Below are 22,221 nucleotides of genomic sequence, written 5' to 3'. Positions count from 1 at the left end.
GCTTTATTGCCAGCTGCACTGAGCCCCGCGAGGTGGCATCTCCAGCCACGGCCTGCCCACTAAAGCGGGGTGGCCAGCAGAAAGGGCTCTCTGGCCACGAGCCGAGGAAGGAGGAGAGCCGAGCCGCGACCACCTTCAGCCAGCTGGGGCTTCTTGGCCAAGGACTGCATCTCCTGGCTGGGCCGGAAGCAGCCCTGGGCGGGGGAAGGGGTCGCGGGTGGCCAGAGGCCTCCGAAGGCCAGTGGCAGGAGAGGGGGGGGTGCCAGCACTGCCAGCCTGTGCCTTCCCAGAGGAGTCTGGTGGGCTCTTCTTTGGCTCCCAGCCATGGCCACTTCTTCTCCTGCCAACCTGTGCCTGATCTCGGGGGGCGGGGGGGGCTCTTCACTACCCCTCTCCTCCTGCCTTGCTAGTGCTGACCTTCAGCCCGGCCTTTCTGGCCAGTGGCCTCCCTGCTCTCTGCCCCGGCACCTTGGGGGTCTCCCTTGCCTGCTAAGGCTCCTGGGCCCCTTCTTGCCGTGCCCGGACAATGCCTCTTCTGTGGTCCTGGGTCCGTCCAGCACTTGCAGCGGGGTGGGGCTGGGAAATGCTGAGCTCCTCCGGCCTGGCCTGGCTTGTCGTCCCCCCACCCCCCCTTTTCCTTCTTGGTACAGCTGATGGAGCACGGAAGCCTTTTCCTGCCAAGGAGAGGGGAGCTGGGGACAGAGGAAGCGGCCCTCTACCGAGTCAGACTCTTGGTCCCTCTCGCTCAGGATGGTCTACCCAGACTGGCAGCGGCGGCTTCTCCAAGGCTGCAGGCAGGAATCTCTCTCTCCGCCCTATCTTGGAGATGCTGCCGCCAGGGAGGGGACCCGGAGCCGAGATGCTCTTCCCAGAGGGGAAGATCTGACCGTGCTCACGTCTGGTCTCCCGCTGAAATGCAACCAAGGCAGGCCCTGCTCAGCAAAGAGACCCGGCCATGCTTGCTTCCACAAGGCCAGCTCTCCTCTCCTCCTGGGCCGGGAGGGGGCCCCCAACCGGAGTCTGTTGGGATGGGTCGGCTGCAGGCGGGACGCTGGGTGGGTCCAAGAAGGCCACTAGGGTCTCGGGCCTGGCGCTTGGCCGGCCCCAGGCTGCCCCCCACCCCGCTGGCGCCCCCTACTGGCCGTAGAGCTCTGCCAGGCGCTGGAAGCGGGGTCCCCACTCGCTGAGGTAGTCGTAGTCCTGGTCGTCGTCGGCCAGGCTGGAGAAGATGGAGCTGAGCGAGCTGCTGGCTGAGCCCGTCCCCTCATAGTCGTAGATGAGAGCCGTGTCGTAGGGGGGCACGCTGGGGTCGCTGTCGGCCGCCTCCAGGCCCTGAGTGGGGGAGAGGAGAGGGGCCCGTCAGGTCTGCCTCCCCTGAGCTGCGCTCCACTTCCATCTCCATTTTTATGCCTCTGTGTTGTGCTTCACTTTCACGCTGGCCGAGGAAACCCTGTAAGGTGGGGTTTCTCAGACTTGGGTCTCCAGAAGTGGGACTACAGCTCCCCTCATCCCCTGCCACAGGGGATGAGGGGAGTTGTAGTCCCGCATCATCGGGGAGCCCAGCTCTGAGAAACCCTGCTGTGAGGCCAGTGAGGTGTCTTTCTCCCCGCCCCCCGCCCCCATATATTGCAGCTGAGGCTGAGGAGGAGCGGCTTGCATCGCAGAAGCAGAATTTGAAGCCCAGCTGCTCTCTCTTGTTGGCCCCCAAGGCCAGGCCACTCTTTTACTGATTGACTGATTGATTGATTGATCGGACACAGTTGCCTACCTCGTTGATGAAGTCTTCTATGTCGGAGGAGCAGGCAGGCACTCTCCGGGGGAACTGGGGCAGGGCGTAGCTGAAGGGGGCGTCCCGGCGGCGGAGTGGCTTGCCCCGAGGGGAGGGTGGGGAGAACCAGTCCGGGTTGCGCAGCTGGTTGATGTCATAGGCGTCCTGCAAGGATCCGAAAAGAGACCTGGCCGTGAGGGGGCGGCTCGGATCCTCTGGGCCCTGCTGGGCTGTGGTTAAGGGGGCTTAGGAGTGGGGTGGGTGGGTGTGCAGCTTGGGGGTGGGGTGCACCTGGCGCGGCATTCCTGGAAACCCCACAGGAGTCAAGAGTCTGGCTTGTGGAGCTGCTAGAGGCTAGGGTGGGGGCCTGCCCTCTCTCCCCCCCCTCCTCACCTGGTCCTCCTCGCCACCGCCCTGCTCGTTGTAGTTGAGGACGTTGTCCCGCAGGTCGTCCTGGGAGTCTCCCAGCAGCCTCTTCTGGAAGGCTCGCTGGCGGAAGTGCTCCAGCACAGCCACCGACAGGGCCAGAACTGACCGGAAAGAGAGGGACGCGTTCAAGGCAGGGCCGGTGTGTCAACGCGGCCGGTGCAGAAGGTCGTCTTGGGCTGACCTTGGGAAGTGTGCAAACTGCGAGCAAGAGGCCACAGCCTTGGCATGCCGTTGGGGGAAGGGGCCCTCCTCTCTGCACCTCGCATAAGGTTGCCACCTTCCCTGGATGTCTGGGGAGTCTCCGGATTCTAAGCAAGTCACCCGGATTGCTCGGCCTGCCCGGTTTTGCCCAGATCCCCCGCTTTCGTTGCTTCAAAACAGCTAAGCTCGCGCCCTTGTAGAAATGGAGTGATGAAATGCCATCCTTCTGCCGAACCGCAGGGCGTTGAGTAAGGCAGCAGGGAATGCCCCGGAGGCTGGCTGGGAGAGATTCGCCATAAGTCACCCCCTGAGGAACGTTGCCTTCCTTCAGGGGATCTCTAGAGGGCAGTTGAGTGGATGGCTTGACCTTGACGTAAACCACTGGCTGGCTGTGTATTGTCATGTTTGAGGTTTTTGGCTTTCTAGTGCAATCCATTCTGCGCAGGCCTGCTTAGAAGTAAGTACCGGGTGTGTCAATCAGATTTTCTCCCAGGCAGGTGTGTATAGGATTGCAGCCTAACTGAAAAGCCCTGTGTATTTTTGTTCTATTGCTGCTATTAGTATCTCAGACTGTGCAGTCTTCATTTATTTTCATGGTATTTTCTGGTAGAAAATTACGTTGCTCTGGTAGATATCCAGAGCAAATACAAGTCAACGGGACAGTGCATCGGTTTAGTCTGCATGATTTGCACAACATGCAAATTAGGGTGCCCAGATTTGGAGAGCTTGTGTATGGCCACCCCAACCACGGAAGGCCTCCCCTCTTTGTTGTTCTCATGGCGGATGCCTTCCCTTCTGCTGGTTCGGGGCCACACACCGAAACCCGGCTTATTGGGAAAAGCAGCAGGCTGGTGGCGCTGTGCCTCTGGCCTTCCGGGTCTCCTCGATGCCAGCGGGGGGTCTGCTTCTGCCTGTCAGTCTGGCTGTCGTGTTGCTGCTCTCACGTGCTCCAAAAAGGGCACACAGTGAGGTGGCCACCGCCCCACGGCACAAGCTTCCTGGCTCGATCCCTCGCAGCGTCTCCCGTGAAAAGGGTCAGTGGGTGATGGGGCAGACCCGTCTCTGATGGAGAGCCGGGCACAGTCCGTGGTCAAAACTCAGACAGAGCTACAGGCAGCCTTCTGGGTTGACAACCAGCGCCAGGTCCCCCCTGGGGCACAGCTAGAAAGTACGGCCGGTGCTTGCCCTGTTTTGGACGCCCCAGCTGGTGCCCAGGGCAGGCTCAGCAACAGCTCTGCAAGGCCCGCCCTTTGGCGAACCGGCCCAGCTTCCGAGTCGGAAGGGCCGCCATACTTACGCAGGAGCAGGAGGGCGCTAGCCAGGATGATCATCAAGGCTCCAAAACTGAGGCTGGCCGCCACTCCCACCACGGCCGCAGCGTGAGCCTGGCAGGAGCCCTTCATGTCGCAGGCGCACACAGAGATGTTCAGGGGCTGCTCCCGCTCCCGCGGCGGCTTCCCCGAGTCACGGATGAGCAGCTGCAGCACGTGGGTCCCTTCGGGCACCTCTCCCTGGGCCTGCAGCAGCACGTGGGTGGCTGTAGTGCAGGAGGAGGAAGAGGGGTCAGGGAGGAGAGAGGGAGGGTTTTGGGGGGGGGTCTCTCTGCAACCCCCCCAATCCTTTCTGGTTTGTTATCAGCAGGGGATCTCTCTCGGGCAGTTGAGAAGCTAGCTTGCTTTTGATGTGAATCATGACCGGCCTACCAGGCTGTGTATTGTACTGTTTAAGGACTTGCTTGGCTTTACATACAATGCCTGCCTACTTAGAAGTAAGCACCGTTGGTTTCAGTCAGATGATCTTCTCTCTCATAAGTGTGTTCAGAATTGCAGCCTTAATTAAAAAGCCGTGCTGCTATTAATATGTCAAGGAAAATGGTCAGGCAAAGATATCTTCCCCAACTATTGTTGGTAGATAGACAAAGCAAATACAAGTCAACCGGAAAGTGTAGCTGCTAATTTGTATATGCAAATTAGGCACCCGGATTTGGAGAGCCAGAATATGGCGACCTGACCTGGGAGGCATCAACTTGGAAGAGGTTTGCCCTTCTGTGTGGAGCAGAGAAGCTGCCTTCTTGAATAGGGAATGCCACTTGCAGCTTTCACAAGCATTTAGTTTTGGTTTTTTAAATAAAACTCTTAAAAATTGCCTGCTCAACTGGATGTTTTGTTTATTAAAAGAGGTATACCTTGCCTTTCAATTGAATAATAATATTGCTCAGGGTAGCTAAACAATCCTTAATAAAAGGAGAGCAGGGAATGGTTTGTTTAATCGAATTGACTAAAGGGTGCAGCCCTTGTGTGATGTGACTTCTGGGGTGCTGCCTCAAGCCTGTCTCATCCGCTATTCTCTCTTAGAAATGATTCGCCACACAGCTCCCTCCTCCCCACCTGCTGTCAAAGGTGGCCCCTATGAAACTGCGCCCCACTTGAAGTTACCATTATAGTGGCTGAGAGTCCAGTTGTGGGCCGGCTGAGACGCAGTGGGGATCAGGTGGAACTGGAAGGGCTCAGCATGGGGAGGCAGGTCCTCATCAGTGGCACTCAGAAGCAGGCTGCCCGCCTGGCTGCACAGCTCCCCGGTGGTTTGGAAGAGAAGCGGAGCGTGATCGTTGATCTCCAGCACCTCAATGGAGAGGGTCCCTGTGGCGGTGAGGGGTGGGTTTCCTAAGGAGGAGGTAGGAACAGTTGGCCGCACCGTTCGCGACAGGTAGGTCTCCTGGTGGTTAAGCATGCTAGTTGGGGACAGAACTGCCATGTGCAGGAACAGTATACCCCGAATTTCCCAAGGGTGAGTTCTTTTGAGCGCCGCTTGGGACATCTTGCCGCCTACTGCTTGAACAAGATGGGCTGCCTCATCCTATGGTCTGCCGTGCCTGTTCTTAAGCTCTCTAAGAGCATAGAGTGATTATAATAATTTGTGTTAGAGGAAAGGAGAACAGAAGACCTTGGGAGGGCTTGGCCACGACCAGTTAGTCCCCCTTAACAAAGTCCCAACTCCTGCTCTGAGAAAGGAGTCACAACTTTGCTTAAAGTGGTAGCACAAATCCTTTAGAAGTAAAGGGTCAATACGCCACAGTAGAAGGGTTGCTACTTCCCCCTAAAGCAGAGCAGAAAACGATGAGATCTCCTAGAGCAAAGCTGGGTACCTTTGCCTCTCCAGCTGTTGATTCTATTCTGCGTTCTACTACTACGAATATTTATATAACCGCTTTTCAACAAAAGTTCCCAAAGTGGTTTACATATCGAGAAATAAAGAAATAAAAATAAAGATGGCTCTCCCCAAAAGGGCTCACAATCTAAAAACCAAAACATAAGATAGACACCAGCAACAGCCACTAGAGGGATGCTGTGTTGAGGACGGAGAGGGCCAGATGTTCTCCCCTTGCTACATAGAAGAGGATCGTACCTCTTTGCTCAGTTAGGAGGGGTTTAACTGTGGTCGAACTACACTTCCCACTATCCCCGGCCACAGTATATTGTGGATGATGGGTGTTGTAGTTCAACAACAGCAGGAGAGCCAACTTGGGTGCCCACCCCTGTCCTAGAGGCGTTTCAAGCAGATGGCTGCAACCCAGGGTCCCTTCCCATTCTAAAATTCTGTGCCGTGATCTTCCCGTTCCAGGGTTTGGCCTCCAATGCTCCTTGGAAGCAAGCCCACTGACATCAATAGGACTTACTCAGCGCATCTGCGGTAGACCCTGGACTGTTAGACACGCCTGTTCAACACATTTCCTGCTCTGCCTTCTCCTCACCATTATCAGTGGCCAGGATCCGTGCAGTGTACAAGCCATTCTGAAATGCTGAACGGGGGGGGACTTCCTGGCAGGTCTGCACCAGACCGGACTCGGGGTCCACTTGTAGCCAGCTGGCCGGCGGGGAGGCCTGGGAGTACCTGGGGATGGAGGCGAGAGAGAGCTTGTGCTCGTGCACGTGCAGAGTGCTCACTTTCCAAAAGGCAAAACAGCTGAAGGCACAACACTGGAGCTCACAGCTTTTGTCAAAGCAAGCCGCCCTGGAAAACAGTTTGGAGACCAAGCTACGAAGAACTTCAACAAAATGTCAGCACAGACCCGTAGCTGCAGCATCCAGCTGGAAGACCTTTCTCACCCCAGGACTACGTGAGTCGGCACAGTGGCCGGAAGATGCACTCTGCACAAGCTCAGGGGCATATAAAACAGCCCACACGTTTTCTTTCCAGCCAGAAGGGCTAGCAAACTGGCTTTTCAAAAAGGAACTGCAGGGCCCGTGATGCTGAACGGGTTTGGGGACGGAGGTGGCACGTTTGCTTGGCAGTGGGTGTGTCTAGAGTACTGCTAGCCCAGGAGCGTCACGGCGATGACCTGTGTCTAGGGCTGCTGTGGCTGTGGCTGCCCCCTTTCTCCCAGGAAGAGCCCCCTCCCTCCAGGACCCTGGGGAAGGCCAGGCCCAAGAGCGCCATCATCATCCACTCCAACTCACCTGAGTTGCTGCGCTTGGCGGGTGTCTGGGTCGCTGGCGCGGTAGACGGCGATCTCCGTGCCAGGGGGCGCGCCCTCATTCACACTCCCTCTCCAGGGGTTCTCCCGGAAGAAGGGGGCTTCGTTGGCGTCCTGCACGTGCACTCGGACGGTAGCCAAGGCCAAGGCCGCCTTGGGGGCGGACAGCTCCAGCGGACTTTGGTTCTGGACAGAGACCAGCAGCTCAAAGCTGTCCCGCTCCTCGTGGTTGAGGGCCTGGCGGGGGGGGGGTGGAGAAGTGGTGAGGGCAGCTGGGTGGGCGCGTCCCTTTGGGGGCCAGTCCTGGCGAGGCCCTGCCTTCGTGGAGGCATTGCTGCCACGCGGCCTTTCCTCTACTGTCCCTGCTAAATGTCCTGTTCTGGGGTTCAGATCCGTTCGTGCTTTCTAGGAGGAAAGGGGCAAGAAGCCCACCTTGCTTTGAGTGTTGCATCATCTGCCTCCCTGGAATTTCTCCCTTGGGACGGGTCAGGTCTTCTCTGTACGGGTAGCAAGGTGCTCAGCACCTGCCCACAGGTCTCTGTGGATCACTCCTTCACCTGTGTCAGGGTTGAGACTTGGGCAGGGCCGTAGCTCAGTGGCAGAGATTCTGCGCTGCATGCGCAAGCTCCCAGGTTCACTCCCTGGCAGGGCTGGGAGAGACGCCTGCCTGAAAACATGGAGAGCGGCTGCTAGTCAGAGCAGACACTACTGAGCTAGATGGGCCAAGGGTCAGACTCCCTATGTCCTAAAGCAAGAGTCACCTGGAAAGCCCCCCTTGCTGACCCCAAACTCCCTCCCACCACCCTCAGATGGGTTGAGAGTGGGGAGCTGGCAGCTGCAAATGGAATGTACTCTGCACATGCTCAGAAACATGTGTTGCTTTGCTCACGTTAGAAGACTAAGCTGGACACGAGTCCTAAGGCTCCCAGGATGAATCCGCCTGAGCACCATCCTTACCTTCACCAGGGAGATGATGCCATCGTTGGTGAGGGGGTCTGTACGAATGGCAAAGGCCCCCTCTGGGTCTCCCTCCAAGATGGTGAACCTGGCCAGCCAGTTTGGCGAGCCGGGCAGGTCCTTGTCCTGGACCATCAGCCGCCCAAGGTCCACGCTCTGGTTGTTCTCAGGCGCCTCCATGAAGAACTGCAAGGCAGGGCAAGCGGGTGACCCACTGGAGAGAGCCGAGCAAAGCCCCCTCCGGGCGCCTCCCTCACTCCAAGGGGAAGGAAAGCCGGTGGCCGCTTCCTAGGCCAGAGTTGGGGTGAGAGAAAGGCACCAGGTTTGAACTGCCTGATGGAGTAGCCAAGGACTCTGCGCTGTCTCATGTCTCAGTGACAGAGGGGGACAGACTAGTGAGTCAGAGGGCTAGAGGGGTCAAGACGTTGGTCATCCCTTCTCTACTGCTCTGACACGATCCCTTGGGTGTGTAGATTGCTCTTCTCAGGGCCTGCCTGCCTTGTCCTCTTCCCTTCTCTTCTCCCTTGCAACACCCACACTCCTCTCTCCCTGCACCGTGTGTGCAGAGATGCAGAAACCAACTCTCTGCATCCAGCTAGCTATCTGGATTAGAGACCCTATCTCTCCACTTTCCTATCTAGAATGGAGTTCTCCAATAAAGACTCCTTATATTGACTGGAGACTCTGAACTGGCTCCAAGTTCCTTTTACTCTCAGCACACACGCATGCCTAGGCAGACTCTGCTGTGTTGTGCCTCAGTGCACTTTGCCGTAATAAAAGGGTATCTCTTACCAGGGAGACTTCCCAACAAGGTGGTGGTGCCGCCGTGGGCAGAGGCCGTCTGTTTCCAGATGGCGGCTTATCCCGACATGACTAAATGTTATATATTTCATAAAATTTAAATGTTTTATATTTTATATTGTGTGTGAATTCTGTACACCGTCTAGAGCGTTCTGTATTAGGCAGTATATACGTTCAATGAATGAAGAAGTAAATGACCACTGATTCTTAGGGGTGTGTTTGCATGTGGTCCAGATGATATTTTGCACACCTCGGAATTACCTGGTGTGATCTGTCTGCCAATCCGTGTCTTTTTATAACTACATTTCTTCTGACTCGATCATGGAAGGGGAAACTTTTGGGTGAGGAAGGAAAAGTGATAATGGACCGTAGCATTAAACACTGGGAGGAGTCACGGCAGGAGAAGACTCTTGTCTTTCTGCCGCCTTGTGGGCTTCCCGGGGGCATCGGGGTGGCTGTTGAGGTTAGCAGGAGGCTGGAACTGATGGCACTTTGGTTCCATCCAGCAGTGCTCTTCTTGCGTGTGCTTTCAAAGGCGGCCTAATGCACATTTCTTAAGCAGGATGGAATGGAACCTCCATGCTCAGGGCAGTCTACCTCCAAACACCAGTTGTTAGTACGGCCTGTGTTTAGGTTTCTCAGAGGCTCCTGGTTGGCTCCTGTGGGAAGCCGGAGGCTGGACTAGATAGGCCTTTGGCCTGACCCAGGTTTAGCATGGATTTTTAGTTATTTATTGGGATATAGGTGTGTCCCTAAAGCAAAATAACTCCCTATATTTTCAAGACAGAACTGAAGGGCTTTCTAGCCAATCCGACTGGAAAAGAAACCAGGAGACTTCGCTGTGATTCTCACCCCGCCTCCTCTGCACCCCACCTGCCCCCGCGTTCTCCTCTCTCACCGGATGGACGTCCTACCTCTTTCTCGGTGAACTCAGGCGGGTTATCGTTGATGTCGCCCACATAGATAATGGCAGTGGCTGTGGTGGTCAGCCCCTCCCCAGACATATCTGCCACTTGGAGCGTCAGGTTGTAAACACCCACGACCTGCACAGAGAGGGCCAGAAACGGGTGAGGATGTGGGGAAGGAGGCAGGGACCAGTGGGGTGCCAAGGAGGCACCGTCTTCTTGACCCCGAGGCCACACACCCCTCCTCGCCTCTCTCTACGAGACAAATCAATGTTTGTTTTTCTGCCCCGTCCCCACCCCCAGGAGAGGGGAGGCCAAAGCACGGCTGAAATGAGGCTTGCAATTTAATTAATGCATACAAATCGGGGTTTAAAACAACTGGGGTGCACAGAGTCCTACACTGACCTCTTGAGGTTTCAAAAATTCAGTCCTGAGGCTCAGGCTTTTATATAAAACAATCTGAAGTGGTGTTGACAAAAATAATTCAAAGCAATCATGTTTAAGCAGTAAGGGGACATATTCAAAACGATTACGGCCAGTTGTTCTAAAACGTGTCGGCCCAACAGCCTCTATAGCTGAGCAAGCCATAAAGAGGGAGGGCACGGATTAGAAAGTTTTGCGTGCAAATACAAATCAGGATTTCGACCCCCACCTCTCCCAAATCCATTTTCGAATAAATGAATGAATGAATGAATGAATGACGGATATTTATCAGACTGCTTTTCGACAGATGTCTTCAAAGCGGTTTACAGGGATATAAATACATACACAAAAGGGCAAGGGGACACCCTGTCATGTATTTGACAGCATCTCTTCCTTTTCTTGGCCTAACATGCAGCCGCCCACCCTGATTTTTGGTGCCTGGTGTCCTTCAGAGCATCCTGCCTAGCTGGGAAAAGCTGACCAAGTGGTACCTCTCGATCAAGCTGGACTTGTGCTGTTTGAATTTCCCCCGACAGCTCATCGATGGTGAAAAGGTCTCCTCCGCCTGGCCCCAGGATGGAGTACAGCAGGGCTGCGTTGTCCGTCTCGGAGTCGTCTGCATCCGTCGCTTCTGCCTTCATCACAAAGGTACCTGGGAAGGGAGAAAGCGGCTTTATGGTGAGTCAAACCACCACCGCAGACTCTGACTGGCAGCAGCAGACCTAGGACTCGGGCAAAGAGGCCTTTCCCAGCATCATCTGCTGTCTGGGATCCCTTTAACCGGAGATGCTCTCGGCAGTTGACTCTGGGACCTTCTGCGTGCAAATCAAGGGCTCCACTGCTGAGCTAGGAGCCTCCCGCAAAGCATACAAGGCTGCCGTTCTACCAAGTCAGACTACTGTCTAGCTAGCCCAGTTGCGTCTACTCTGACTGGCAGCAGCCCTCCAAGATCTCAGGCCTTTCTTACTAGATAGATAGATTGATTTCTGAATAAAAGGAGCTGGAAACAGCCGAGCATTGTTCCACTCCCTAATAATAAATGCGACCCCGTGAGGGTCAGGTGATGCCATAGCCAGGTGCTCCCCCTTGGCCTCCAGAGACGCTCTCTGGCTCCTCCATGCGCCCCCAGCCTCCTGAGCTACGGCCCACCCACCGACCCCCGTTCGCAGATTCATTGTCAGGCCACTGCAGTAGCGGCTTGTCCCAAGGAGCCGGTGGACTCGGGTTGCTCCTCTCCCTTGCTGCCTGCAGGCCGGCCATCGGTCAGGTAGAGCTGCACAGTGAACCACACAGCTCTCCTTGGGCACAAGGCGGGACTGAGAGAGAGCAGCCGCCCCGAGCTAGCGGAGGCCGGGAAGCCGGGGCAGCTGTGCCTCCTCCAGCGCCCGCCTGGCTCGTTCCGGCCAGCCCGGACTGCCTGTTTGAATGTCAGCCCCTCAGAACTATCCAGGGCTGCCTCCACACCCCCTGCCCCCCCTCCCCGAAATCCTCTTTACTCTGCCCTGGGTGGTGTGGTCTGCGCTGGGCCGCGCTGGGCCGGGTGTTGATGTGTCCCGTGCCGGGTGCTTCAGAGACAGAGCGGGGAGTGGGGAAAGAAATGTGTGGGATGGGGATATGCTGAAATGTTTCTGCTGCTGCATCTATTTGCACCCATCTCCCTGCTTCCTATTCTTATATTCTTGTGAGTTCAGCTGCTGTTTGTGCCCTCAAGCACCCAGGTGTTGAAAATACTGTGTGTGAGACTCTGTGTGTGTGTGTGTTGTGGGGGGGGGAGGGAATGATGCTTAACTTGCAGCAGCGGTGGGGGGAGGCTCCAGCGGGGGGGGGATCCTTCAGTCCAGGCTCCCCATTGACCTCGGGGCACCTCTGGCCATAGGAGGCCTCTGGAAGGGCTGGTGGGCAGGGGGCTGGCCCGGCCCGGCCCGGCCCTCGTCAGGCTCTGCCACCTCACCCACCTGGCGCAGCGCCTTCCACCACGTGCCCCGTGAAGACCTCTTGCCGGAAGAGCGGCCGGTTGTCGTTCTGGTCCATGACCACAATCTCCAGGTCCGTGGGGTCCTCCAGGGTTGCCCCACTCAGGTCCAGTGCAAAGGCCTTGAGCTGGACAGAGAGACGCCTGGTGGTGAGGGGGGGGTCCTCGGGCGAGGAGGCCTGGCCCCAGCTGGGGCGCTGTGGGGTGCAGCTACCAGGCAGCCTGCCAGCACTTCCCCTTCCACCTCTCGCGGGTGGGAATAAGGAGGTGGCTTCCAGTGGGGGATTAAAGGGAGGAGAGCTCTGCCCACATCCTCTACTCAGGTGGAGCCTCCACGTTCAAAGGCAGTATACCTCTGAATTCCAGTGGCTGGCTGAGGGGGGAGAGTACAGGAGGGCTGTTGCTCCTGGGCTTCTTGGAAGCATCTGGTTGACCCCCCTGGGAAGCAGGACTCTGAGCTAGAGGGTCCTTGGGCCTGATCCCACACACGGGTCCCAGTGCCCAGCCCGGTCCCAGCACACTGACTCCCGAGAGCCCCGGGTAGGTTGGCCTTACCCGGAACCGGTCGTTCTTCTCCCGGTCCAGCATCGTGTTGAGGAAGACCTTCCCGCTGAGCTTATCGATGGAGAAGATGCCTCGGGGCTCCTCGTCCACTCCCGGCCCCTTGATGCTGTAGATCACGCCCCCGGGCAGCTGCTTGTCTGACTTGATCTGCAAAGGAAGACGGGCCCAGTGGGGGCTGGCGGCACCTCCGTGCAGCCCCCTCCCCCCTGTGCCCCCCCCAGAGCCCCACCAGATGCCAAGCAGGCTTGAGGAACTGTCCCCAGGAGGCATGAGTGGGGGGGGGGAAAGGGGGGGGTTGTGTGTGCGCTTGGGCACAGTGGAGGAGTGGTGGGATTCTGCAATGGCGTGCACAGATGGATGTCACAGTGAACAGGGGTGCAGGCTGGTGAAGAAGAGCTCTGTGTTGTGCAGAAGGTGGCACGCCACGGGTTGCGTGCATCTGCCTCATGCCTTTAGCTGCCATTTCCCAAAATGCTGCCCCCCCCCAGTCTGAAGGCACTGGGGGAGAGAGGCAGCCACAGCCTGGAGGACCGTGGGTCGCTAGAGGCCACCTCCAGCCTCAGCAAGACGCCTCCCCCCCCCAGTTTCAGGGGGAGCAGCAGCCGTGGGAGAGAGGGCAGGCCCTCACCTCGGGCCGTGGGCTTCCAAGAGGCGTCCTGCTGGCCACTGTGGGAAACGGGGCGCTGGGCTACCGTATTTACCCGCTTTGAAGACGAGGCTGGATTTAAGGCAACTCCCTTAAAAGGGAAAGGTTAAATACAGGTGATACCTGCCTTTACTGGAAAGGAACAGGACCCTGAATTGGGATGACCTCTTGATTTCCACTATCCAAAAATGTGGGGGGAACCTAGCCTTGGATTCAGGTAAACGCGGTAGGCAGGCCTTGGGCCAGATCCAGCAGGGCTGTGACGGGAGGAGGGGACAGTTTGCTTGCCCCACTGTGGTGGGGTGGGTGTGTGGGGGGGAGGGGGCGTGCAGTGTCTGAATGAGGTCTCCTCCCTCGGAGAATCTGAAGAGCTGGGAAGGCTGTCTTCAGCTGAGGCAGGGTCTTTGGCTAGGAGCCCAACGCCAGACCTTGGTGTGAGAGAAGCCACACAGCGAGTCAAAGGACGGATGCTCTTTTGCTCCAGCCTTCCCGGAGCAGCTCCAGACAGCAGGCGGAGTTAGCAAGCGCCCCTCCTCCAGAAAAGTGGCTTGTCCCCCACCCCGCCACCCCACTTCTGCATCAGAAACCGAACATGTGGGGCACGGCAGTTCGCCCACCCATAAATGCCCGTTGCCCCTTCTGTGGCCCCTGCCCCTGATTCCCGCCCCCCCTGGTGCCGCCACTGTGGGTTCCGATCCGCTGCTGGGGGTCCTCTGTCCAGCCTGGCCACAGCTCGGCCCCCTCCCCTCTTACCTGCACCAACAGGTGTGGGATGCGCTTGTGGTTCTCCGAGACACTGATGGGGGGGATGACCCAGGCCCTCTTCACCCGTCCCGGACCCTCCTTCTGCTGCTGCCTTAGATGCAGGACGGGGGCGCTGGTCAGGTCCTCCTCTCGGGGGGAGCCACGGAGGCCCTGCCAAGAGAATGGCTTGTCTCAGAGGGAGGGCAGCCCAGGGCCAGTCCCTGAATGCTGGGCAGGAGCAGCTTCTCCTAATGAGCTGGCGGGGGGGCAGGGGGGGCAGCAAAGGGGGCCCAGCTGCCTCTGCTTCCCGGACTTCCGTTTGCTCCTCTTTCTCCCTCCAGGCTCCTGCTGCCTGCAGGCTGGCCGTTCTTCAGGTAGAGCTGCGCAGTTAGCCGGCCAGCCTGCAGGCAGCGGTGCACAGAGTGGGAGAGAGAGAAGAGTTGTGGGAAGCCGAGGCTGCTGTCCCTCCTTGGCCCCCCCTCTGACTTGTTAGGACGTGCCGCTCCCGATGCCAGACACTCAGCTGCAATGACTAAAATCTATACACCACTTTTCAACATAGAACAATACATAATAAATCAGGTGGATTCCTGTCCCCAAGGAGCTAAGGGAAATTTGAGGTAGGCGCCAGCAACAGCCACTGGAGGGATGCTGTGCTGGGGCTGGATAGGGCCAGTTGCTTTCCCCTTGCTACATGTAAAGAGTCAGCACTTTCAACGTGCCTTTAAACAGTTAGCGGGGGAAACACACGCTGAAGGACTTGCTCTCAGGCTTCATGGATACTAGGGCCATCCAAACTTCTCCAGGGACTTTTACATATAGAAGGCTTTATCACAAGTTTACTGGGAAGCTTTACTGGGAACCCAAAGTGCCCCCCCCCCCACCCAAACAACACAAATAGTGAATTTTTTTTACCCTGGATATAAATCGGGCGACACTCTAACACACTGTGAAAAAACCCCAAATTGTGTGTGAACTGCAGGGACTTGGGGGTAAATCTGGCCGATATGTGAAAGCACCCCCTCCATTTGGGAGGAGATGTTCGTTAAAGGGCTTTAAAAACCCCGTGTGAAGAGCTTCCTGGAGGTGAGAAGTCCTGTGATGCAATGTTCTTTGGATTCCGGCTTCCTTTGGAGGCGAAGTCAGTGGCAGCTCAGAGTGTGTCTTTGCAACGTTTGCTTTCTTGACAAATATGCAAGTGGAGCATTGGAGGGAGTTGAAACCAGCAAAGCACTTCTACAAGTTTGCAACAGGGTTAGATTAATTCTCCCCACAGAGAGGAAATCCTGCAGCCCAGGGTGGGTGCTTCAGTTCTCTGCCTGGCTGATCCATTCCAGCCTTTGGAACGGAAATTTCTCCAGAAGGGCTGGAGAGAATTTCAAAGTTCCTCTCAGGAGAACCTTCAGAGAATTTTCTCAGATGGTTTCTCCACATCTGCCTTATACAGAAGCTGCCAGAAAAAAAATGCGTTTTCTTTTTCCTGACCACACACGCACACACACACACACACACACACACACCCCCAACACAGGCCAGATGCTGGGAAAGGAAAGGAGAAATTTAGGTTTGCTGCCTGCATCCTCCCCTATCGGGTATCCCCCCCTCCCCTCCGCGCCCCTTAAATTGTTGCTTGTTTTCTCTCTGCTGTCTCAGTTTCATTTCTGGGATAGTTTAGTACTTATTTTCTGGGCTTGGGATGTCTGACCAGGCAGCGCTTCCCTCCAGAGACTAAAGGCTGACTGTCTCAACTTGTGGGCTGCCGCATTCCTCGCTGGTAACCCGAGTCCCCTTTGTGGTGGGAACAGCTGCCTGTGCTTCTGGAAAGGGGCCCACGGCCCTGGTGACTGCTGTGGAGGCGGGCAGGATCCAGCGCGGATGCCCTGCGAGAGCTCAACGAGGAGGCAGGCTGATCCCAGGGGGAGGCAGCACAGCCGGCCAGGTGGCCTCCTGGGTGTTTTGGACCCTGCAGAGCGGAGAGAAGCTGCTTGTTAAACCCCCTCCATGCCTTTGTGCTCTGGCCTGTCTCTTTATTCACCTTGTTCAGTGCTGAACTCTCTTCCTGTTCAATACTAGATGGGCCTCCTCTTTTGTACTTAAGAAAGTATACAAAACACAGCTTATCCTCTCTTACATTTCGCTCCTGGTGCACAACGTGAGCTATTTCCCATGCCCGCTGGTGTTTTTAAAAATCTCTCTCTCTTTCTCTCTTCTCCTTCCTCCCCCAGCTGGTGGACAACCTCCTTTTGTGTCTTAATGTTGTTGTTGTTGGGGCCGAGGTTCAGATGTTGAGCCTGCAGGCAGGAGCTTGTGTGTGTGTTTTATTTCGGTACAGCACCGAGCACATATTAGGCACAAGGTGCAGCTGGTGAGCTAGCAGCTGAGGCCTTGGCGATGGCGCCTTGGAGCAGTGTGTGGTGGGGCCTCATCCTGCCTTGAACAATGCCACTGGTATGGATGTGGCTGGGATCCCTGATGGAGCTTTCCCCAATGCATCCCATCCCATCAGGGAGCCTAGCCCGCTCTCCCAACAACAAAAGACCCACAACTCCATCAAAAGCCTCGCCAGGGGGTGGATGCCTCCAGAACCTGCCAGCTACAAAAAGACAGAGAACTGGGGGCTGGGAGGGGGTGGAAATATGCTGCCCCTGCCCCATCCTCCCCCAAGCTCCCTTCCCCCAGCAATCGCATGGTGCCCACAGGACTTCTTGAAGTTTCTCCTCTGTGAGTCAGCCAGGATCTCCGCGCTGCTTTTGCTATGAGGTCAACCGCGCGGCTGTGCTGAGCTTCTGACCCAAGGGAGCCAGCTGCAGCTTGGCTGTGGCAATGCGTTCCCTGATCCAAAGCCTATTTTTGTTTGTTTTTATGAGAGTTGACTCTTTTTCCTAACCACCCGCCCTCGGCTTTCCCACATTCGTCTAGTCTTTGTTGAGTGGGAATCCCTGGCGCTCCGTTTCTAGAAAGCGGCTCTGAAGCTGCTCCAGCAGCCCAGCTGAGCTCCCTGCCGACTCCAGGCTGGCTGTGCCCAGAGCCGAATCCAACCTTTCCCCGAGGAGGACAATGAAGTCAGGCTTGTAACACCCAATTCTTGTTCCAAGGTGAACTGTCAAGAGTGAACAACTGGCAACTTTGGCACCGTGTGACGTCTTAGTGTTCATGCGCACACCTTTGCCGGCTCATGTGCATTAAAGACCGTGTGCAACTTCTAGAGATCTTGGGGAAGGAACTGGACCCTGAAGAAGAACTATTCTCGTGACTCTTACCAACTGGGCTTCCAACAAAGTATTTCCCTACAGCAAAAATAGGGCCAGCGATCTACCCAGGGCGTGTAAAACCAGGGGCAGCTGGAATGCCTCTCCCAGAAATGTGGGCCAGGCTGCAGACAGCACCTAGGTGGCCAGATTCGGCTTTTAAAAAGCCAAATTTTGGCTCATGGCTCATTTGACCCACGAGTATACCCCTTAGGTTCTGGCCACCCTGGTCACAGCACAGCTGTGCAGAAATGTGGTGCCTTTTCCAACAGGCCACGGGGCTTCAGCAATCTATACGCCAAGGTCTGCTCCTTTGTTTCTGTGAGATGTTTTCCGGTCCAGCAGGACTGAAACACATGCCCAGCACCTCTCCCGATCGCGAGCCCTCAGCCCTCCTCTCCGGATCCCCCTCCCCCTGAAATGCAGCCCAGCCCAGCCCCGGATTCCACAGCAGCAGGTGGCCAAATGTGGACAAGGCTCCCGCTTGGCCTCCAGTGCATGGAAGAATGTGCCACCTCTCTCCTCCCTGCCACCCCTAAGAGGATACCTTCCTTCTGTCCAAGAGGCCTTGTCAATCAAAAGGCTTAGCGTTGGGCAGGGGGGAGGCGTTTGCTTGGAGGAGCATGAGCTGAGGCTGCCAGGTGGTGGATGGAGGGCGCGCTTGTGGGGCTTGAGAGAGGGGCTCTTGCCTTCACCAGCAATGCACAAGGGTGGGGCTTCACGTGGCTCCCAGCGGCAGTGTTCAGGGTAGCAGCAGGGATGGGCAGGTGCTGTTGCCTACAACTCCCAGAATCCCCAGCCAAAGGCCATTGCAGCTGAGGATGCTGGGAGCTGTAGTCAACAACATCTGGAGATCCCTGTTCCTGGAAACACTGGACTCCCACCTTGGCCCAGTTTAGGACTCTGCAAGCCGGCAAGGAAGTGACCACAGAGGGGCAGACTATAGTGCAGGAAACGGATGGCCCAAAGCTTCTTCCAGGGTGCAAGAAACCCCCCAGTTTCTTATTCATAGGATATTTGCAGATACTGGCATGGGGCATCGTATTTGAGAGTCACTTGGGGGGGGGAACAGGTGTGGGGCTAGCATGGTGCTGAAGCAACAGAAGGGAGGAGGTTCCCAGTGGGGGTGTGTGTGCTGGGGTTAGGGTGTATGCAAAACCCCAGGGCCTTATTTCTAAGTGGGGCCTTCAAGCATAATTGGTTGATGCTTTTGATTGATTGATTGGATTTTTATACCGCCCCTCCCAATTTGGTCCAGGGCGATTTTCAAACCGTTTACAGGGCAGTTATGCCACACGAATGGCTTGCACTGTAAAAAACATACAGACAAACAAACAAGCTGGTGCAGCTCTCTCCTAGTGCAGGGAGGTCAGAACTTCCCCTCTCTATCCAGGCTGCCTGTCCTACCGATTCAGGCCGTGGGTCGTCCCCCCCCCCCCATGGCTGGCACTGACTTTCAGTGGCTGGCCAAGGTTTCAGGCTGGAGCCTCTCCCAGCCCCACCTGGAGGAGGGATGTGGAAAGCCACCCTTGGTCCACCAAGCTCAATACTGTCTACTCTGACTGGCAGCAACTTCTCCAGGGTTTCAGGCAGGAGTCTTTCCCAGGCCGACTTGGAGATGCTTCCCGGGAGGGAACCGAGGACCCTCTGCTCGCAAAGCAGGGGCTCCACCGCTGAGCGACACAGCCCCATCCATCAATGGAGACGAACAGTGGTCAGGCAGCTGCGAGAGATGGAGAGATGGCCCCTTGTGCATGGGCCTTGAGGTATGCCTCTCCCCAGCTGCCCCTCCAGCCCCCCACCCGCTGAGGACCCCGTTCCAAGCTAAGCCTTGCTCTGGAGTGGAGCTAATGTGGGCCACATGGCCCCTGGGATGGGTTTCCTTCTTGATGCTTCCAGCTGCCAGCACAGACATTTCACGCTGGGGGTTGACTCATGGAGCAGCTGCCTGGAGGGGGAGGGGGTGCCTCCCTGCGGAGGAGGAGGAGGAGGAGGAGGAGGAGGAGGAGGAGGGGGGGCGTGGGGGGCATGAGCCACTCCCCTCCCCCCACATTGCCCAGAGCGCCTGGCTGGCCTCCCTTTCCTTGGTCCGCCAAGAGTTGCATTCTGGGGTGCCTAGTTTTGGGTCCAGGGGAACCCTTTGGCCATCGTGCTGGGGAATGATGGGAGCAGAAGTCCCACCACATCTGGGGCCTGGGCGTCCAGAAGGCGTTGCTCTTGGGTTGCCACTGCCAGTCCCTCACTCCTGCTGTCCGAGCTCTGCCTGCAAGCAGGGAAACCTTCGGCATCTCCTCCTCCTCCTCTGAAAGGTCGCTGCCTTGGTCCTGCCCCCCCCCCGACCCCACTGCTAAACATTGCCCAAATCTCTACCTGGCTGGCCCCATTTCCTTTAAGGGCCAAAGGGGCCATTGTTCTTGGAGTGGAAAGGCAGGCTAGCAACACAGGACGGTCCCACAAGAGGGTTATCAGAAGTCCAAGCTGCAGACCGGCGCATGTAGCGCATGCACACACACACACACACACACACCAATCCTGCTCTGGGGTTCATGTGCACATATTGACATGCATGTGCAGTGCACGGGTGATAAAGTGCATCTACTCCCCGTTCCAAAGACACCTGGGAAGGGTGCTGAGCCTTGCGGAGTGACCCTGCAAGCAGCTTGCATGGACAAGGAGACACCGAGAGACGCCCCCCCCCCAAGCATGCATAGGGGTCGCCTTGTACTCGGGGCAAGCATCAGCAAGGTAAGACGGCTGCCGCTGGTAAAACCGGGGCTGCTGGTGGTTGTGAAGAACCCCCAGTTCTGGATGGTCCAGAAATGTGCTTCCACAAGCAGACAGAGACTGTTGGGGCATTGCATGAGGACCAGGAGGAGGAGAGCAAAGGCTTCCCGCCCCCCACAAAGCATCCTCGGTGAAGCTGGGGGCCCCTTGGCCTCCCCTCTGGGCTGAGTCTGCACCTCTTCCACCCGCCCGCCCCTCACGCCCCTTGCATGCACTTACCTGCTGGACCCAAAGAATGACCAGGAGGGAGGCCCGGAGCAGGCAGGGGGAGCCCCTCATGGCTGAGCGGGGACAGACCTCCGAGCAGACCACCTCTGTCCTCCTCCTCGAGCTCACAGCCACCCAGAGGGAGCAGCCCGTCTCTGCTCTGGGCAGAGCGAGAATAGCCGAGACCAGGCTCTGACAGACAGCACATGTGTTGGGACGGCTCTGGGGCCTGGGAGAGGAACGCCGGAGAGGCAGGCGGGTGGAGGGGGCAGCTGCCATGCCTGCATAGCTCCTTGACCCACGGCCTTTGGAATCCGGATTTTAATCCTGAGTTCAGCCTTGACTGGGGTCAACCCCCAGCAACATTAGTTCTCTGTGTAAAGCACCGGGAGCCATTTTTGGAAGGGCGGTCTAGAAATCGAATAAATAATAATAATAAATAACAAACAACAACAACATGGCAGAGAGAGAGAGTGGGCCAAAAGCCTTCCCCAGGGCGGAGGGTACCCCTTGGTGCTCACTGGTCCTCTCACCCAGTCAGGGGTGACTCCCAAGGGTAGCAAGGGGGAGTGGGTGCTCCTCCCCAAATATTTCCCACTCTGCCATTGAGAGCCAGCGTGGTGTAGTGGCTAGAGTGCTGGACTAGGACCGGGAGACCCGAGTTCAAATCCCCATTCAGCTGTGATACCTGCTGGGTGACTCTGGGCCAGTCACTTCTCTCTCAGCCTAGCCTACTTCACAGGGTTGTTGTGAGGAGAAGCCTAAGTATGTAGTACACCGCTCTGGGCTCCTTGGAGGAAGAGCGGGATATAAATGTTTAATAATAATAAATAATACTCTACCAGATGGGAACTTCATGGCAAAATGTCTTACAGGTTTGAGTAAGTAAGGTGTGCCGTCGAGTCGGTGTCGACTCCTGGCGACCACAGAGCCCTGTGGTTGTTTTTGGTAGAATACAGGAGGGGTTGACCATTGCCTCCTCCCAGGCAGTATGAGATGATGCCTTTCAGCACCTTCCTATATCGCTGCTGCCCGAGTTAGGTGTTTCCCGTAGGCTTTGTTCATGTGAACATTCCCATAGTCCGGGAAACAGATCAGCGGGGATTCGAACCAGCAACCTTTTGCTCCCTAGGCAAGTCAGTTCCCCACTGCACCATTAGGTGTCCGTTTACAATATCACCACACAGCTTGGGCCTAATGCCCAGTGTGGCCTGCTAGTCAAGGAAGGTCCCCAGACGCTGCTAGCTTGCTAGAATCCGCATTGCTTACACTAGCAATACAAAGATAGAGAACTAGGTAAAGCACCCAGCTCAAACAAAAAGTATGCCAGCCCATCTAGTCCAGCATCCTTTTTCACACAGTGGCCCACCAGATGCCTCTGGGGAGCCCACAGGCAAGAGGGGAGGGACTGCCCTCTCTCTTCCTGCTGTTGCTCCCCTGCAACTGGGGTTGAGAGGCATCGTGTCTCTGAGGCTGGAGGTGACCCATAGACACCAGACTAGTATTTATATTTCTGTTTTAATTGTTATTGGGTTTAATAGTTTCTGTTTTTAATTGTAAACCGCCCTGAGCCATTTTGGAAGGGCGGTCTAAAAATCGAATAAATAAATAAAATAATAAATAAATAAATAGTAGCCACTGATAGACCCCTCCTCCATGAATCTGTCTAAGCCCCTTTTAAAGCCATCCAACCTGGTGGCCGTCACCACATCCCGTGGCAGAGAATTCCATAGATTAATTATGTGTGAAAAAGGACTTCCTCTTCTCCGTCCTAAATTTCCCAGCCTTCAGTTTCATGGGCTGACCCCTGGTTCGAGTGTTGTGAGAGAAGGGGGAAAAAATCCTCTGTCCACTTTCTCTACTCCGTGCATAATTTTAGACCCCTTGATCATGGCTCAGCTGGTGAGGGGTCTGTGGACCTCCAAAAGACAGTGGGAAGCATGGCAGGGACCTGGGCTCTGTTTTCTGCTTGCACCCCCCCACCCCCCTGTATCACACCCACCCACTCAAAAGACTCACCCTCAGATCGTGCAAGCCTTTGGTATGCCAGCCAGCAGCTGTTCAGGAACATCTCTGGCTGACAGGGCTGGCCGGTGCT

The 22,221-nt window shown here is 56.5% G+C and overlaps 1 protein-coding gene across 1 annotated transcript; it reads right to left on the bottom strand.

Annotated features, from left to right (window-relative positions):
* Positions 1-64: 64 nt before the first annotated feature.
* Positions 65-20,236, bottom strand: CDH15 (cadherin 15). Its single transcript, XM_053270326.1, has 14 exons — positions 20,136-20,236; positions 13,894-14,055; positions 12,486-12,641; positions 11,914-12,058; positions 10,450-10,610; positions 9,545-9,673; positions 7,830-8,015; positions 6,856-7,109; positions 6,150-6,289; positions 4,834-5,061; positions 3,696-3,935; positions 2,162-2,298; positions 1,769-1,933; positions 65-1,332 (listed from the first exon to the last, which is right to left on the bottom strand). The coding sequence occupies exons 1-14, from the start codon at positions 20,193-20,195 to the stop codon at positions 1,135-1,137; spliced, it is 2,361 nt and encodes a 786-aa protein (XP_053126301.1). The 5' UTR covers positions 20,196-20,236; the 3' UTR covers positions 65-1,134.
* Between the last annotated feature and the right edge of the window lie 1,985 nt (positions 20,237-22,221).

Source organism: Hemicordylus capensis, chromosome 9, assembly GCF_027244095.1.
Source record: "Hemicordylus capensis ecotype Gifberg chromosome 9, rHemCap1.1.pri, whole genome shotgun sequence".
Classification (NCBI taxonomy): domain Eukaryota; kingdom Metazoa; phylum Chordata; class Lepidosauria; order Squamata; family Cordylidae; genus Hemicordylus; species Hemicordylus capensis.
This window is presented reverse-complemented; position numbering and strand designations above follow the sequence as displayed.

Bases quoted from the DNA above. Each gene is read 5' to 3' on its own strand.
- CDH15 (XM_053270326.1), bottom strand. From the start codon at position 20,195: ATGAGGGGCTCCCCCTGCCTGCTCCGGGCCTCCCTCCTGGTCATTCTT. The intron at 12,642-13,893 runs GTAAGAGGGGAG...CTTCCTTTGCAG, and splicing joins TCCCACACCTGTTGGTGCAG to ATCAAGTCAGACAAGCAGCT. The intron at 7,110-7,829 runs GTAAGGATGGTG...CCCCCCCGCCAG, and splicing joins GCATCATCTCCCTGGTGAAG to GCCCTCAACCACGAGGAGCG.